Source organism: Acanthochromis polyacanthus, chromosome 6 (assembly GCF_021347895.1).
Source record: "Acanthochromis polyacanthus isolate Apoly-LR-REF ecotype Palm Island chromosome 6, KAUST_Apoly_ChrSc, whole genome shotgun sequence".
Classification (NCBI taxonomy): domain Eukaryota; kingdom Metazoa; phylum Chordata; class Actinopteri; family Pomacentridae; genus Acanthochromis; species Acanthochromis polyacanthus.
In genome coordinates, this window is record NC_067118.1 from 35689575 (window position 1) to 35705317 (window position 15743).

The 15743-nt window shown below is 39.9% G+C and overlaps 2 protein-coding genes across 2 annotated transcripts; one reads left to right on the plus strand and one right to left on the minus strand.

Moving 5' to 3' along the window:
* Positions 1-580: 580 nt before the first annotated feature.
* Positions 581-11697, plus strand: LOC110949622 (titin). Its single transcript, XM_022191767.2, has 19 exons — positions 581-1519; positions 1628-1666; positions 2503-2565; positions 3067-3351; positions 3445-3717; positions 3843-4127; positions 5138-5401; positions 5821-6114; positions 6311-6583; positions 6719-6988; positions 7102-7389; positions 8058-8327; positions 8503-8620; positions 8696-8853; positions 8940-9041; positions 9508-9576; positions 9773-9832; positions 10194-10262; positions 10376-11697. Exons 1-19 carry the CDS (start codon positions 1441-1443, stop codon positions 10438-10440), a joined length of 3324 nt encoding a protein of 1107 aa, XP_022047459.2. The 5' UTR covers positions 581-1440; the 3' UTR covers positions 10441-11697.
* On the minus strand, positions 10939-13825 carry apobec2b (apolipoprotein B mRNA editing enzyme, catalytic polypeptide-like 2b). Its single transcript, XM_022191761.2, has 4 exons — positions 13399-13825; positions 12425-12605; positions 11937-12280; positions 10939-11814 (listed from the first exon to the last, which is right to left on the minus strand). The coding sequence occupies exons 1-3, from the start codon at positions 13680-13682 to the stop codon at positions 11939-11941; spliced, it is 807 nt and encodes a 268-aa protein (XP_022047453.1). The 5' UTR covers positions 13683-13825; the 3' UTR covers positions 10939-11814; positions 11937-11938.
* Between the last annotated feature and the right edge of the window lie 1918 nt (positions 13826-15743).

Below are 15743 nucleotides of genomic sequence, written 5' to 3' on the forward strand. Positions count from 1 at the left end.
GGCAGGAAGCATAGCTCCTAGGGACATCATTATCGCTCTCTAGCACCTTGCCCTCAGCCCCACCAAGAATTGTGGAGGTCCTGGTTTTGCAGCCCTGTAACATAGCTGACTCATTTACAACTTTTATTGTAGATTAGGCTACACAATGCTTTATGAAGGGACATCCATTCATTGTTTGAGGTGCTTTATGTTGTGATAACACCATGCATGTCAGGGTCTCAGGCAGGAGTGGGGATGAATGTGATTTTTGTGTATTATACTGACACCCCATGGTGAGTTTGGTGAATGAAGACTGTCAGAGGAACAGAAAGCTGTTTGATATTGGCATGCAGCATCTCAGCCATACAGGAAGCCCTGCTTTACCACAGTTAGTAGGCTGTGATACTTCAGCACTTGATGATTGTGATTACCAGACAGGTGTATGACCTTTATGTCTGCATTTAAAGCCATGTACAGTGCCTGTAAAAAATATTTAACCCCCTTGGAGGTGTTCCTTTTTTGTATGGTTGTTGGTTGTATTGCTTTTTAGCAGTGAATTATGGCAATTTTATTGGGCTTTTTTTTTTTTTTTTTTTTTACAAGAAACAAAGAAAACAAAGAAAAGACTATTTCATGTCAAAATGAAAACTGATTTTTGCCAAACAGTGTCAATTAATTAAAAACTGAAAATAAGTATTCACTCCCATTTCGTCAGTATGTAGTAGATGCACCTTTGGCTGCAATTGCATCATTGAGAGTTAGACACCAGAAACTGTATGTTCAGCAAGAAGTAAACTGTCAAAAAGCTTCTTCCCATTTACATTTCAAAGAGTGACTGTCAGCTGAAGGCAGGGTGATGTGCCATACAGTTTGTGGTTAATGGGCTGAGTTCAGAGAAGTATAAAAAAAGGTGTATAGCTTCCCCTCATGCCCCACAATAACACCACATGCAGTTTTAAAAAAAGATCAGCTGTGAATTGAACAAAAAAAGTATGGAAACTTTGGTTTTACATGTAATTTTGGTTTTAGTTCAACGTACTTTACATTCTGTCATCCGTACATGAAGTAATGTCTTCTGAAATCATAACCATATTTTACATAATCTTGACATATTGTGAATCTTTTCAATTCCTCTACACACGCATTGTAAACAATAAGAAACATTTTGATTGCCATTCAACACAGCATCAGGTCTTGTCAAGATATTTAACATGTTTGCAAGTTCTTTCAATTCCTTAAACCTTCCGTCACTTTTCAGCACAAATCAGCAGTTCAAATTCATGCTGAGAAGACACGCATCTGACTGTGGTTTACCAACACATTTCCTGTTGCTTCAACAAGAAAAAAAGCAGATGAACAGGAAAAGCTGTTCTCCTGAGGTGCGTTTAGAAATGAATTTGTCACACACGCCCAACTCAACTGCAGTTTGTTTCCTTTAATGAGCTTCGCTGCACAGCAGATATGACTCAAGTCAGCAACGCAGACTCTTCATGTAAGGTTCGATGGAAAATGTGGCTTTTCAAGGTCTTCATTGTCACATGTAAGTTTTAAACTTTTTGCATTAATTTTTGCGATTTATATTTAGAGTATTTTTACATACAATCAAATTGTAGTCTCACTAATCATTTGTCATTGTTTGATTTAACAGATCTGACTGCTGTTTGTGCTGCTCAGGATGAACCGGATGGTAGGAAAAAAAATCTGACACACCGAAAAGGCATTTTGTATTTGAGAAAACTGCATGGATTTGAACATTTGAAGCTAGTTTATTGCAGTTTTTATTTATTCAAAGCAACAATACTATTTCCTTGACTGTAAGACCAAGTTCAGTGTCCGAGTTGACTGCTGTGATTGCAAACTAATTTATTCAGTTCATATTTATCATTAGATTTTCTTTAAAATAAAAAAAAAAGACAAAAAGTCAGAGTCAGAACAAAGCAATGTTTAGGAAGCAGAACATGGGTAAAGTTAACATGAGGAAGTATTTTGTTGTCATGCTGGCAGTTCCGACAATTAGTCACCCACAAGCACAAGTTGTTCTCAGTATTCTGTAACCTTACTGGTCATGCCTTAGCACAAGTATGTCCATGTTCTTATGTATTGGATAAAACAACACATGACAATTTGCTGTGCAGTCCTGCAGTCTTTTGCTTTATGTTGGATTTCTTCGAGGTGTTTCATTTGAGGAAATGTCTAAGAACGTAGTTTGTCGCTTTTCAGGTGTTCCTGTTTTTTCTTCCACCGATTATGTCACTCTCATGCTTTTTTACATCAGCTATTTCAATTGCAGTGCCATTAATTTTTTTCTTTATTCAATTAGGTTTAAATGCAACCGAGTTTTATAACTGGTCATTCATTTAGAGCTTCCACTGATGATTATTTCATCTATAAATTACAGAAAATTCATAATTTCATTTTTCTTTGTTTGTTATCACCACTGTTTTTGTCTTCACCTCAAATATACAAATTTGTGATTGTTACGATCTAAACTTTTTTTCCTCCACCGCTCCACTCATCCAACAGCCACCTTCGTACCCACGTATGCCCCTCCAGTCACTGCTCAGCAGGAAGTGATCACTCGCTATGGTGAGATTTGAAGTTCTGATCTTTTCCTCTACGTAAAAATCTAAAGTGAGATTGATCGTGTAGCGTCTTTCAAAATTTCCAGGGTTCAATTTTACAGGTTTCATGTGAATAGATGTTATTATTTCAAAGAGCACAGGTGAGGCTTTTTCCCCTTATGCGTATTTTTAATAGTAACCCCTTTGAGTATTCACATTCTGTTTGAAGAGAAATGAGGGTTTTCAAGCTGTGATTCAACAAATGCCACCTGTGAAATCATTGTGAACTTTTTTTTTAATTCAAACTTTTATTTTACGTTTCACTGTCTGGTTTGTATCCACACAACTTCATTACTACAGTTGCATTCCTGTAAGACAGCAAAAGTAGAACCTTCTTATTAAAGTTATACATCAATTACATTTCAGTGTGGAATTTTCAAGTATGTGTTTTGAAAGAGCAGAAGTCAAATTTATTTCTTATGTCACACATCAACTGAATTCTTTTCCTCTTTAAATGCTTTTTCAGTGCCTCCTGTACCAATACTGCAGCAAAATTCAGGCTGGTTGGAAGTCTTCCCTTCTGAGAAAGTGGAGTTTAGTTGTTCTATTAGTGATAGCTCTGACTGGACCTTCATCTGGTACAAAAATGGAGACAAAATGGATGCAGATGCAAATTTGGCTTTCTCTGGAGATGGAATGGTGCTTACAATCACTGCACCAACAAATTCAGGAAAATATACCTGTAAAGGTCAGCACAAAACAAAAGGTGTCACAACTGAAAGTAGTAACTCCCTCGAACTCAAAGTTCATGGTAAGTTTTGTTACATTTGATTACATGTATTTTTGCAGTACTTCTATAGAGGGTAGATCAAATAACTAAAATGTTCCTTTTTTTTCTGAATAGCAAACCGGCCCAAGCCCAAGGTGAGCCGAAGTTCAAACTATCAGGAGATGTTCCGTGGAGAATCTATCACCTTCCAATGCTCGGTCGATGTGTCCGTTGGATGGGAATATCTGTGGTACCGTAATGGACAAGAAATTCCTGCAGCTAACGACAATAAGTATACAATAACGTCTGTGACTCACTCTGACAATGGAAAGTACCGCTGCAAATCCAAGAGGGGAAAAGACAAATTCTTCACAGAGGAGAGTGAACCTACACTTCTTCGTATCTCTGGTGAGCAAATCTATATACTGTGACACCAGCCAGGCCATGCTACAATACAATCAGGTCATTCACACACATCTGCACCAGCATGTATGCATTTTTTATACATACCTGGCACTCTGACCTGTTTTCAGACCCACCTACACCAACTCTGAAGCTGCTCAGTACCTGGTCAGATGTGTTTGTTAACGAGACAGTGGAGTTCGGATGTGAAGTCAGCAGCTCTGACTGGACGTTCACATGGTACAGAAATAATGTGAAGCTCCAAGAGGACGCATACACGATCGTGGATGAAGAGGGATTAACGCTCAACATCACAGTCACCACAGCACATCGAGGAGACTATACCTGCAGAGCTCACCACATATCCAGAAACGTCGCCTCTGAATCCAGTAACAGCGTTACCATCAAAGTCTATGGTCAGTTTTAATCTTTTTACATACTGTAGCATATTATCTTCACTTAAATTCAGCTTTATATTTTTTAGAATAACAAATAATCCCTCAAAAATTGCTCTTCTCAGTCTTGAGAAGCAGAATTCCACATGATTGACCATTGTGCTTCGTAACTATCGGATATGTAAATAAGTAAATGTTTGTCAAGGACTCAACATTTCAGCATCCATCCATCCATTATCTGTACACTGCTTTATCCTCTATGGGGTCCATTTCAACATTTAAAGTTAATGTCATTGATATGCTCACAGCTGGTGTTTGCAGCCCTCAGCTATCCAAAATCAAATTAATTATTGCAAGTTTAAAGAAGTTACTTTAACATTTTGAGGGTTATACGTCTCTTTTTAAAATTAAATGACAATTAATACCACTCATATCTTTATACCAGCTCAACAGTCAGTCAGCTTAGTTTTGCACAAAGGCCTTGCCATCACAGAGTTGCCAGGATGGGTTGGAGATTGTGTTGCCTTTGGAAGGACCCAGAAAGGCTGTTTTTGGACACTGTGCTGAGCTAACCGACTGCTGAGTAGCTTCATATTTACAGCACAGGAAAACAAGAGCATGTTGTCAATTATCTCATTGCTTTACACTGTCAGCCTTTTTTTTTTTTTTTTAAAAATACAGTCATTTGTCTTCATTTCAGTATGCCAGTTTTCATGTAACTATACATAGTTTGAGTGGTTATAATGGTACAGTCTTTGTTGACTATTTCATAAATGTGTCAATTTAAATGTGTTTATACTGGGAGGTGTTTTTCATTCTCTATATTAACATAAATGAAGGTAGTAAAATGTTAAAAACACATCTAATGTAAACCAATGCAACATTATTTGCATCATAAAAGTATACTTTAGGGCAAAGTAGTTGTATTTTATTACAGGATTTTGTACAGGTGTATCTCATAATACAGCTACATCACAAGCTTTAAAATATGGTGTAGAAATAATACAGTGTGAACTGCTTGTCTGTTTCAGATAATGTACCGACAGCAACACTGAGCAAGGATGGTTTCAACCCAATGTATGTCGGAGAAACAGTGAACTTCACTTGCAAAGTTACTGTGTCCTCTGGCTGGACGTATCAGTGGTACAAGGATGAAAATGAGCTACCTGACACTAGCGAAACCATCAGCGTCTTTCTTGGTCTTTCTGACAAAGGGAGTTATTCTTGCAGGGGCATCAGAGGGGACGTGCCAACAACAACAAACTCTAGTGAGAAAACACAACAAGATGTTCTTGGTAGGTAAAAAGAAGTAATGCTGTTGTTGCGTTTGTTCTAAGTATGTGCAATCTTTTAAGAGAAGTTGTCTTTTTGTTTTGTCATGCTGCCTTAAAAAGAGTTTTAAAATTCAGTGAAAGAACGTCATGCTTCCGTTATTTTAAGCATTTTCTGTTGAAACAGGATGTTGTGGTGTAGCATAAAGAACAAAGGGATGCCTCACAAGTGGGCAGTGTATGCATGTTTGTGTTAAAGTGGAGGTCTTAGCTAAAAGAATTGATATCTCTAATGGCTAACAAAGTGAAATAACTGAACTTGTTCCCAAAGTTCACGGAACAAAAAGTCACTAATGGTATTTTGTAGACCAAACAATGAAAGTCCCTGTTAGTTTTAGCTCTGTAAACAGGATTTGTAATATGGGTCTTTTTTTATTTTTTAGAAATCCCTGTTCCATCTTTGAAGAAAGTAACCCAGTGGTTGGATGTGTTCCCCACTGAGGGTGTGGAGCTGAGCTGTGAGATGCAAAGTGGCTCAGGCTGGACATATACATGGTACAAAGATAAAGTGGAGGTCCAGGCTAATAATACAGTGCTTTTTGGCTTGAATAGAGCAACTCTTTTCATCAACTCTACTGTATCGGATAAACATAACGGACTATATGAGTGTAAAGGCCATCTCCAGGACAGGACTGTCAAAAGCATCTCAAGTTCTCCGCTTCGTCTCATGGTGTATGGTGAGTTTTCGTCTTTTTAACTGACAGCAAAATAAATATGCATTTAATGGGGTATCTATATAATACAAGGAAATGTTTTCTTAGGTTTAGATGTATATTCTACAGGGGGATTTCTTGTGGGTGTGTATGTTTTAGAGGGTTGTGAAAGGTCAACTTCTTAATTTCTGTAATTTTGCATATGGTTATGCTTCTTCAGATAAGAAACCAGATGTCATACTGACACAGGACCCTGAGTACAAGGTGATGTTTCCTGGAGAATCCGTCTCCTTCAGCTGTCACATTAATGTCTCCTCTGGATGGGAGTACCTGTGGTTCAAAGATGGCAGTCCACTTGTTGGATCAGAAAGCAAATATCCTATCAACCCTGTTGGAGCAACAAGTGGAGGATCATATACATGCCGAGTTAAAAGAGGCAGTAATCGCAACTTCACCACTGATTCAAGTCAGGCTTTACATCTTGAGGTTGACGGTAAGTTTCTACTTCCTCTGCATATTTATTTGTAGCATGCAGATGTATTTCCACTGTGCATCTCTGGTTATTATCATATTATCTGACTTTGACAAAACGTGGCACAGAAACATTCCTCCTGTTTGATGTGTTCAGAGAAAAAGCCAAAGCCCTTGATGACTCAACAGCCAGATGCTGATAAGCTCTACACTGGAGAGCCAGTGTCCTTTGAATGCAAAGTTACAATCTCATCTGGTTGGACCTATCACTGGTACAAAGATGGAGCATCTCTCCTTAGCGACAGCAGCAGTTTCCGAATTGATAATGCCACTTTACTGAACAATGGGAATTATGAGTGCAAGGCCATAAGAAGCAGAACAATGTTCAACACAGAGCGCAGTGATGGACGGACTTTACTCATATCTGGTGAGCCAAAGAAAGTTACTTTGCATTGATTTGTTGCTTTTATATGCTTTTATAGATTTCATGCATATTCTCTAAGGACATGTGGAGTAGTTAATGTGTCTCTCTTTCTCTAGAAATCCCTGTTCCATCTTTAAAGAAGGTAACCCAGTGGTTGGATGTGTTCCCCACTGAGGGTGTGAAGTTTAGCTGTGAGATGCCTACCAGCTCTGACTGGACATATACGTGGTACAAAGATACAAAGGTCCAGACTAATGCGAGTATGACTTATGGCCAAGACAAATCTACTCTTACTATCCATTCTGCTTCACCCTCGCACCGCGGAAATTACAGTTGCTCGGCAAAACTGAAGATCAGATCTGTCAAGACCAGCCGCAGTTCTGAACTAAGACTGGATGTTTATGGTGAGATTTTTTTCTTTATTTTTGACTCAGCTCTTTAGAGAAACCATTTGATTACAATTACATTGCAGTTTTTTTAAACAAATATTCGCAAGTAGCAGTTGCATTAAACAGAAACAGAAATTAGAAAGAAACAGTGTGACATTCTGTAAAATACCATTATTCACTTTATTGCCAAGAATTAAACAATCTATCATGTTTATTATGAAGCTACAGCAAAGAGACAGTTGACTTGAAGATTTGGAGCAGAGAATTAATTAGCCTGGCTCCATCCAAAGGTAAAAAAAAAAAAAAAAAATCTGTAGGCAGCCTGTACATGACCCCCTGTAAAATCATTGTCTTTTTGAGTCAAATAAGCAAGATGATGATAACTATATTGTTGTCATTGCTGTAGCTTCATAAAGGTTGAGAATCACAGTATCATTTTCACATAATTCTCTGCAAGAAAGCAAATAACTACATGAAGCACAAATATATTGGCGCTACTGCTTTTGATTTCTTTTTTTATTATTCTGATGAGGAAGTAGCTATGATGAAGTCAGCATATGAAATGTATATAGAAATGTTTATTTAAAGCAATGTACACTAGTCAAAAACTCAGCTTCTCATGCAGCACTGTGTAATGTGACCTCCCTTTAACACTGTTTTTTTTTTTTTTAATCAACCCTCAGATACAAAACCCCAAGTTACACTGATGCAGACTCCTGAGCACAGTTTGATGCACACTGAAGATGAGGTCTCCTTCAGCTGTCACATTAATGTCTCCTCTGGATGGGAGTTCCTGTGGTTCAAAGACGGCAATAAACTTCACATTTCTGAACTCAGTCATAGCATCGGTTCTGTCACGAGGGCAAACGCTGGATTATATAAATGCGAGGCTAGAAGAGGAACAGAAATGGTCTTCAACAAAACTAGTCAGGATCTCAAGCTTGACATTGAAGGTGTGTTTTTTGACTCCCTCCTTTTGTTATTCTGGTGTTTACAGGTATTATGGTGCTTTAGTTCCTTAGAGCTCTAAAAGCCACTGTCCAATGCTAATTTCACTTTGGGAACCATTAAGTATAGCTTATCCTATCTTAATGTGTGTTATCAGAGGTGTTATTGTGTTTGTTGCAGAGCGCCCACAGGCTAGTATAACCCTGTTAACTGGATGGGGTGAAGCCTTCTCTACTGACAGTTTGGTGTTCCAGTGTGAAGTGACGGATGGCCAATACACGGATTGGAATTACACATGGTAATACTGGTAGTAATAAGCTTCTATGAAAATTGACAACAATCCAGAAACTTCAAGGAAATCGTTTTAAAACAGGTTCAGAGAGGACAAGCCGATCAACACGTCTCGCTCTGTGAAATACAAAGTCACACCGAGCAATGATCCAGACCAGAGCTCGTACAAGTGTCAGGGCATTCGTACTGGGAGACCGACATATTCCAAAATAAGTACATCTCACAAGACGAAAAACCTACGTAAGTATGACATGTGGAAGCCTGGAGTGTTTGCCCAACAAATATTCTGTGTCACTTCAATTTCTGTTTGCATTCTCCACATGTAGTTTTGAAGAGGAGGGTGCTTCTTTCCATCACTGGCGTTCTCTTCTTTGGCATCGTTTTCGTCTTGCTTGGATGCATCATTCTCAAAGTCACCCGCAAACCAGGTTCAAGTGCACTTCACTGTAAAAAATTGGCGATACTGAAGTGACTATAAATGCTATAAACACATTATAGTTATGAAATATCAACATCAATGTACAAACAATGTGGTGACTCATAGTTAAGGAACCTACAAAAAAGCATCACCTAAATGTGTAACTTCCTTAAGGCTTCACGGAGCCAGATCAGTTTTGGTTCCTTTCTCACAGCTTTCAGAGTGTCTGCTGCAGAAGGCAACTATTTTCAGAAAAAAATAAAAAAAAGCTCCAGGGACCCAATGTACACAAATCAGTAGCACAGATAAGTAGCAGCCAGCTAGTAAAGCGTGTTGCAGCTAAAATAAACAGATATTCCTCTCAGGAGTTAGGTACTGCACGTTCAGATGTGACACTCATTTGATCTGTGTTTTAATCTGAAAATGAGCACAAAAAAGCCACAATGTGCTCACCTACTATCTTTTTTTTCACACAGCTGCTCCTGATGAGAAACCAGACGAGGCCAACCTGTTTCTCACCATGGCTCAGCTAAAAGACTGTTCTGGTATGTTGACACTTCCCCTCCTGACTTTTGGTTGCCTTTTGCAAATGTGCTGAAGTTACAGTCAAACTACTGATTTGATCATGAGCTATTTTGGAAAATAGTTTGCGAAACTACCAACTGACAGTAAGGCTTGGGTTTGGCTTTGACAGCTCGCCTTCATGCTCATATTTAAGTTCCTTCCTTCTTCCTGCTGCAGACGCACCCTGTCCACTGGTCGAATACATCACTGATGCGGATGTGAACCCACCACCGAAAGGTAAAAAGTAACCCAAAGATGACAAAAAACAGACAACTTACTACTGACTTTGCTAAAGAATTATGTTCAATCTTGGTTCATCAGCTCAGTATGTTGTCAGTTATCATTCACGAGTTTCTATAAAATGCCAGAAAATTGCGAAACCATGAGTGTCAGTTTCTCAGAAATGAAAGTGTTGCTTTTAATGTCTCGTTTTGTCAGAAGCCCAAATATATTAAATATCTACCACATAATACAACAAATATCATAGCATCAATTTTTTGAGTTCTTTTCTCAAAACAGTGTTTGATTGTTTCTTTATCAGATGCTAACGATTTCCTTTTTTTCTTGATTGCTTTGTTAAAAACAATCTGATCCGCAGAAGGAGATGAGAATGGCACAATTTGCAGCGAAACAACACCATTACCAATAACCTCGCCAGAGGACAAAGGTAATAAAGTTTAATTACAAATATACTTTTCTAATAAGCATTTTTTTATGACGTGAATGCTGTGCCGGTTTCTCGATTGCACAGACGTAATGTGTTACTCTTTATGTCCTCAGCTGTGACGAGTGACAACCATGACACCACAGAAAACAACGGCGGTCTGGTTTCCTTTCAGCAATGAGTCGCTGAAGCTGTCGTTGCATCATTTTAGTGGACAACTATAAACAAGTCAGCGCACTTGTTTCAGCCCTCTGTGGATTTAATGTCATTACAAACCACAGAACAACATTTTTGGATAAGAGAGACTATCTTGATACTGTGCAATCATCACCACCGTCTCAATCACTGCACATCTATTACTCAGCTCAATATGGTCTGTCACCTTGTTTACATTTAAGTACAGCTGAGGATCATTATGTTATTTTAAGTAGTTTTAAAGGTCAACCATTTTCGAACCCCTCCTGGTAAGACCTGTGTGGACATGTGGAAACTTGTCTCATCTGCAGTGCTGGATAGAATTTGTAAAAATTAATTAGGATTCATTCTTTGGACACCACAAATACCAAAATTAACAGGAATTCATTCCATAGCTGTTGAGATATCACACTCTGGAGATAGTTAGCGTCCAACTGTGTGTAAATTTGTTCCATACACAACAGGACTTGGCAGCCCAAACCTGTTCAGGAATTGTACATATTTTAATTCACATCATTTGACAGCACTGTCAAATTTGAAACATTATTTGTGTGATAATCATTAATAATTATTGTATGTACCGGTACTATAAATATGTCATTACCTGTAGGAGAGCTTAGTCCGATCAGCCACAACAATAAAGTCACCAGCCTGATATCACATAGGTCCCCTTTATGCTGAAAAAATGGATCTGACTCGCTGCAATATGGACCTGTAGCGGTGTCCTGTGGTGTCTGGCACTCGGATGCTGGCAGCCTTTGTAGATTGGGATTATTCTGGTGCATCCCACAGATGCTTGACTGGTTTGAAATCTTGTCTTTCGGCTCTTTGTAGTGTTTCTGGAGCCATACCCGAGCAGCTGTGCTTCGTTGCCCTCATTCAATGCCATGTTAAGGTGGATAGTATGTGTAACAGTACATCCACATTAAAGCCAGAACCCAAGATTCACCAGTAATAGACTGCATTGTAATGGGATGAGCAATATTATTTACTTCAGCTGTCAGTGGTTTTAACGTTGTGGCTCACCGGTGCGTTCAGCCTCCATCAGTTTTTCAGTTCTGTGTACAAACACCAGATGTCAGTAAATATAACATCTCCAAAGCTTATTAACGCTGTAAATGGTTCAGCAATGAGTGTTACCGCTTTTAAAGTGACTGGTTGGATATTGTTTGATATATTTATCTAGAAATGCAAGCATTTTGTTTCTCTCTATGAAAAAGTCAAAATAAAAGTATAAATTGTAGCCATGAGTGTCTGTTCAAACACCATCAGATGTGACTGCAAGAAACACGCATTCAGCCAGTGGAACTTTCACAAGTAGATGGATGTGTGGTTCAGTCTGTAAGGAAATCCTGTGCACCTGTAACGGTGACAAGAAAGGGGAAAAAACACATGAAAAAATAGTTATTATCAAGACAACACTTAAAACAAACATGTTTTATTGACCTGATAGCATTTCATACACAACACTTCCTAACTCACATCTATTTAAGGACTTCAGCCAGTTTCTCCACATAGTAGTTGTAGTTCTCCTGACAGTCCTCCCATGGTGCAAAGCTCTGGTCTTCCTTCTCCACATACGTTTCCCAAACATGCACGAAGTCAGATGGCTTCATCATCCGCAGTTTGCAGCCTGCCCTCGCCAGGGCATTAAGCCCTTCTACTATTTCTGGCTGCTCCCACTCGAAGAGACGGGAGCAGAATATGCAGAGACGAAGCTTTTTGCGCTGCTGGAGGATGTTTGCCAGTTTGGCTGCACAAGATGCACAAGGACTGGATGACACGTACCATGTGACATCATACTCTTGGGAAGAGTTGGGGAGCACCTAGAAAGAGAGGAAGTGGAGACTGAAGTAGAAGCAGAGAAAACTTAGATGACTATATTAGAAACTGCCAGAAATCCTATCTTCTGTGGGATTCACATATGTGTAACATGGTACTACAAACAGCTGAGTGAGAGCATTCACTACCTGTTGAAAGAAGGCCTCTTCAGCGTGTGCTGTGGCATGTTCATCCTCCATATAACCTTTCAGAGGCTCAGTGCTGCCTCCTGCTGTATCCACTCTGAAGCACAGAAGGGTTTTGTTCCTCCCTGATGAGTACTCAACATTCCTGAACTGAAACTTGAAGTAGAACGGACTCATCTGTTCCCTGGTGGAGAGTTGGAGTGAAAGTTCTCACAAATCTAATATGATGTTTTCACAAGTAAACTTTTCACAAAACATTTTGACAACAGGGTTAGATCTAACATCCTGAAGTGTCTATTAGTAGCACTTTTAAAGAAATCTGTCACTTTGGAACCACTTTGAAAGGTGCCCGACATGACTGTCCGGGTGAAAAGGCCTTCACTTGCTTGCTCAACACTGACATGATGATTCACGTATTCTGTGATGTATTCGACACCGATCCAAGACACAGGGTCAAATAAAACAATGTTCATTTTTATGACACAGTGTATAGTAACAAGCATGACTGATATTTCTATGAATATTAAGCGTCATCCTAAATCATCCAAGGATCTGTGAAAGGCCCTGTATGGTTTGGTCACTGCTCAAGGCACACAGCCTCACCTGCCTTTCTTTATTAATCTGTTGTTTTATTGCACATGAAGCTCCAGATGGATCACACAAATAGATCTCTTATAGCTGTGATATCAAACAGCCTGCACTCAAAGGACAGAGACAGGGGAACAGATGCTAGGTGGAGTGATATAGCAGGGCATCTGTGTTGGCGCTCTGACTCATCCCTATTCTTACCGCTGGGTTAGTAAGGATGGCAGGTGCAAGTCACTAGTATCCTACTATAGAACATGCAGTTTGGGCAGCATGAATCATAGAAAGACGAGAAGTGTGTTCATCTATGAAGCAAAGTTTCCAATAAACAAAAACTAGATGTGTTAAAGAGCAAAAACAGGTTAGAGAGACACATGTTAAAAACAACCCACCCTGTAACGATCTCAAAAGGCGGCAGCTCTATGGGCTGAAATTCTCCATTTTCTTCACCGTTGTTTGCCTCTGCTCCTGTCGCTCCTTCACTTTTCCCATTCTTCTTCTCTTCTTCTGCCTTGGGCTGCTCAGGGGTCTTCTCAGACTTCTTTACAAGTTTGTCAGGCTTTTTCACAGTCTTCTCCTTGCCCTTTTCCTTTTCTTTGTCCTTGTCATCATTTGGTTTGCTTTCCACCTTCTTCTCTTTCCTCTTAACACTGGACCGGCTGTTTCTGTCGGCCATGATTTTGTGAAAGTGGGTGAGAGTGTTAGATAAAGAGTGGGGGTGAGATAGAGAGAGAGAGAAAAAAGAGAGAGGGAGTTGGAATAAGTGGGGTGATAACCCTAGTGCATATACAGAAATAGATCCTATTGTGTACGAGGGTTGGAGTCAAAACATGTGCATGCCTGGCCGGAGCAGGGGGTTGGTGACTCATTTAACTCACTCACCCTCTTTCCATGTCCCGGTTATTCAAAGGCCAGAGGACACCACTGGACTGAGTGACAGTGCGTTGCATAATTGCATAATGAAGCTGGGGTGAGACTGGACTTAAATTTCTGAAACAGTTTATACGGTTGCCAATTTAACAAAGAGAAATAACATATTCTGTGTATAAATGTACAACCCCAAACATAACGGGGGGAGCTCTTTAATCCATCAGGCCTCTAACTGTCAGCAGTCCAGCAACAGGCAGACTATTAATAACAGCACTTGGCTGTGTGTGTGTCTGTGTATATGGGGTAACCAGGGTTTGCTAGACACTGAACACCACTTTTGTTTGTGCCAACTCCAATGTCCTGCAGCCCATTAGGCATCAGGAAGGCCAGCTAAATGGCACCCCAAATAGGGGAATATTTGGAGCAGGGCGCCACAAACAAATGCAAACTCCATGTGCGAGAGAGTGTTTGTGTCTGTGCTGCGAATAAGAGTTCAAGAGTGCGGAGTGGCCTGGTGTGCATGTGCCCGTGAACAATCAATCTATGAAATCACCCTGCATCAATGTGGTGCTCTGCTGAGGCCATTGTGTGGGGGAGGGGAGGAATTGGTTTTATAAGGGTGTGTGTGTGTGTGCGCATGTGTTTTTGAGTGTATGTGTGTGTGGATGGAAAATGGCTTTCTGCACTGCAGATGTAATAACTTCAGGCATAAGGGAGAGGGCGGGAGGGAGGGGGCAGTTCAATTACAATTTCCTCCCCTCCCTCGCTCTCGCTCTCTGCCAAGTAATTCATTTCAGAGGCAATTACCACTAGGACTGCATCCCAGCCTGGTCGTCTAACTCAAATGGATGAGCTGTCACAGCCAGAGGGGAGGGAGGGAGAGATGCTTCAAGCTGCTCCACATACACCCGCAAACAACAACACACCCATGGAATGAGCCGAAAACACACGTTTCAGAGACGAATGCACTGACACATCCACACAGATATCCAGCAACACATCTAAATCCACAGAGGCATCTCAGGGTGATAATCATTAAGATCACAGCAATCTTTGATAATTATGAGCTATGAGGGAAATCTCATTGTGTCTCTTCCAGATTAATACACTTGAAGTGCCTTTCAACAACAACAAAAACAGTTAGACTAGGATAAAGCTGTTTTTGCAGATGATAAAAAGGGATGTAAGCCTTGTGATAGTCATTAAACTCTACTCTGTTCCGTTCCTTCACAGGTAATCATCTTCAAGCCAACTGTTTACTCCTTATTAGATCATTAAATGATGCAGCACTTTGTGCTTTTTCATGTAACATTAGAGAACAAGTGCACAGTAGCTGCACAGTGTTGGTTTCTGCCAGTTAAGTCTCAGTACTTGTAAGATTTTGAGAAGCTAGTTGGCTGTGTAAAGAGAGGGCTGTGTAGGATGTGACTGTTGCCTGCCTGCTGACTCAAAATTAACTGTAATGGAATTACTGCAATTACCCTGCCTCCCCACTGGCCCAGCCCAGAGCGAGAGAGTCCCTGAATAAAGGCAAACACACACCCCTACAATCTTCTTCAGAGCAATACCCAGCAACATGGTTTTATAATATTTGTCTGAGGTCAGAAAAAGCAAAGTCTCCGCTATTCCATGAGCACTCATACTCTGCTAGTTTCCTGTGGCTGACATGGGGTCATACCCATTTCAATTCCTCAAAAGTTAAGCAGTGGAATAGGATGTGAAAATGAAAAAAGTAAAAAAAAAAATGCTGATAATAAAAATGAAATGGAATTGGCCTCAATTCTGAATGACTGACAGTACAATGTATAGGGAGGAAGACCATTAAACACATCCATGTCAGCTGATGGCGATGGCAGAGTGGAAGAGT